Source organism: Sinocyclocheilus grahami, unplaced genomic scaffold (assembly GCF_001515645.1).
Source record: "Sinocyclocheilus grahami isolate Dianchi unplaced genomic scaffold, SAMN03320097.WGS_v1.1 scaffold3751.1, whole genome shotgun sequence".
NCBI classification, from domain to species: domain Eukaryota; kingdom Metazoa; phylum Chordata; class Actinopteri; order Cypriniformes; family Cyprinidae; genus Sinocyclocheilus; species Sinocyclocheilus grahami.
The window spans coordinates 1-1,543 of record NW_015508824.1 but is presented as its reverse complement, the minus strand read 5'-3'; the positions used below and the strand labels follow the sequence as shown (position 1 = coordinate 1,543).

At 40.6% G+C, this 1,543-nt stretch overlaps 1 protein-coding gene across 2 annotated transcripts in view; it reads right to left on the bottom strand.

Moving 5' to 3' along the window:
* The window catches only part of LOC107576474 (hepatocyte growth factor-regulated tyrosine kinase substrate-like), a 3,389-nt gene extending 1,988 nt beyond the window's left edge, over positions 1–1,401 (bottom strand). Inside the window, exons 1-4 of one of the 2 annotated variants that reach the window (XM_016262644.1) lie at positions 1,198–1,401; positions 955–1,079; positions 292–345; positions 36–122 (exon numbers count right to left, since the gene is read on the bottom strand). In XM_016262644.1, the coding sequence (XP_016118130.1) occupies positions 36–122; positions 292–345; positions 955–1,079; positions 1,198–1,384 (453 nt within the window). In that variant the 5' untranslated portion in view covers positions 1,385–1,401. Of the gene's footprint in view, positions 1–35; positions 123–291; positions 388–954; positions 1,080–1,197 lie in introns of both variants that reach the window. The other variant, XM_016262643.1, reaches the window with a different exon arrangement.
* Positions 1,402–1,543: the final 142 nt, after the last annotated feature.

The window sequence follows — 1,543 nt, the reverse complement described above, 5'->3', positions numbered from 1 at the left end:
ACACAAATAAAATGTTTCTACATAAAAATGCTGACCTGCTGGTACATAGGCTGCTGCCCAGGCATGTAGGGCTGTTGGGGAGGCATGTTGGGGTCTTGTCCTGGAAGAACGGTCATCATATTCTGCAAAAGAAGTTTAACAGCAATCAGTGCCAGTCTCCAAACTTTCCTTTCCATATGGTTTTTGTAAGCAGGAAAGAACATCAGACCTGAGACATACAGGTTGTAATGCAAGACACAACCTGCGATCTGATACAGTAAAACGTAAATATTTTAAATACAGTAAACGTACCTGCATGCTGTATGGCTGGTAGCCCATGTAGGCAATTCCGTTGGTGGGGGCAACCTGGGACATCGGGGGCAAACTCTGAGCTTGAGAGACCACGTTCTACAAAACGAACATGCAAACATTCATGCCAAACTTTCAAATTAACTGTAGAACTCATTAACTAGACTTGCTCTTCCTGAAGGAAATAACTGTGGGAGCCCCATTTTTTGCTACTTTATAAAAAGTGTAAAAGGTAATTGCGACTTTTTAACACACAATTCTGACTTTATAACGCAATTGTGAGTTATAAGTTAGAATTGTGAGATATAGACACGCAATTGTAAGAAAATAGTATTTTCAGAAATAGTATTCTAAGTCCTCAGAATTGGACTTTATAACTCGCAACTGCAAGTTTACCACACTTCTGAGAAGAAAAAAAAAGGCAGAATTAAGATTTAAACATGCAATTGAATTCTGAGAAAAAAAGTCAGAATTCCGAGATGTAATTTGCAACTGTGAGAAAAAAAAAAAAAGAAAGTTAACTGCGTGATAAAAAGTCACAATTGTCGTTTTTTTATTTTTTTTATTTAGTGGCGGAAACAGGCTTCCATAAATAACAGTACTTGTAAAGCAGTAAAATAATATGAACATTTAGGTAAATGTGAAGACGTAAATTGATCTCCTGACCTGGTAGCCCTGTGTCGGTGTGGGCTGATAGTTAGTGTAGGCAGGGGTGGTTGCTTGTCCAGGGCCGGCTGGCTGCCCACTGGTGCCTGCAGTCTGATACATGTAAGCGTTCACCATGTTGGGATCTAAAAGAGAGTGAGCAGACACTCTATTAAATAAAAAAGTGCCACATTTGAAGCTGATGTGGTTTATTCATTAAACTGATTTTTAAAGAGTGATAAAGACAGAGGATGATTGGTTGACCTGTAGCTGACACAGGCATGGCCTGGTACGGACCACCGGCAGCTGTCTGTCCGGGCTGGTTCATGTAGACTCCATGCATGGGCGATCCCTCCACTGAGCCAGCAGGACTGAATGTTCCAGGATAGCTGGGAGGGCCAGCGGGGGGATACACCACCCCTCCTGCCACGTTAGGAGGCAATGACTGCATCTACAAGCACCAAACAGCACATTACAAATAGGGCTGCAACAAATAATTGATAGCAGTTAATATTCCGTCTGCGCTTTGATTTTCCTGTAATATCACTTTTAGTTTAGTGATTTTAACTTTTATTTTTAAGTGGTAATCAATCAGGTTTTTTTGTATAGA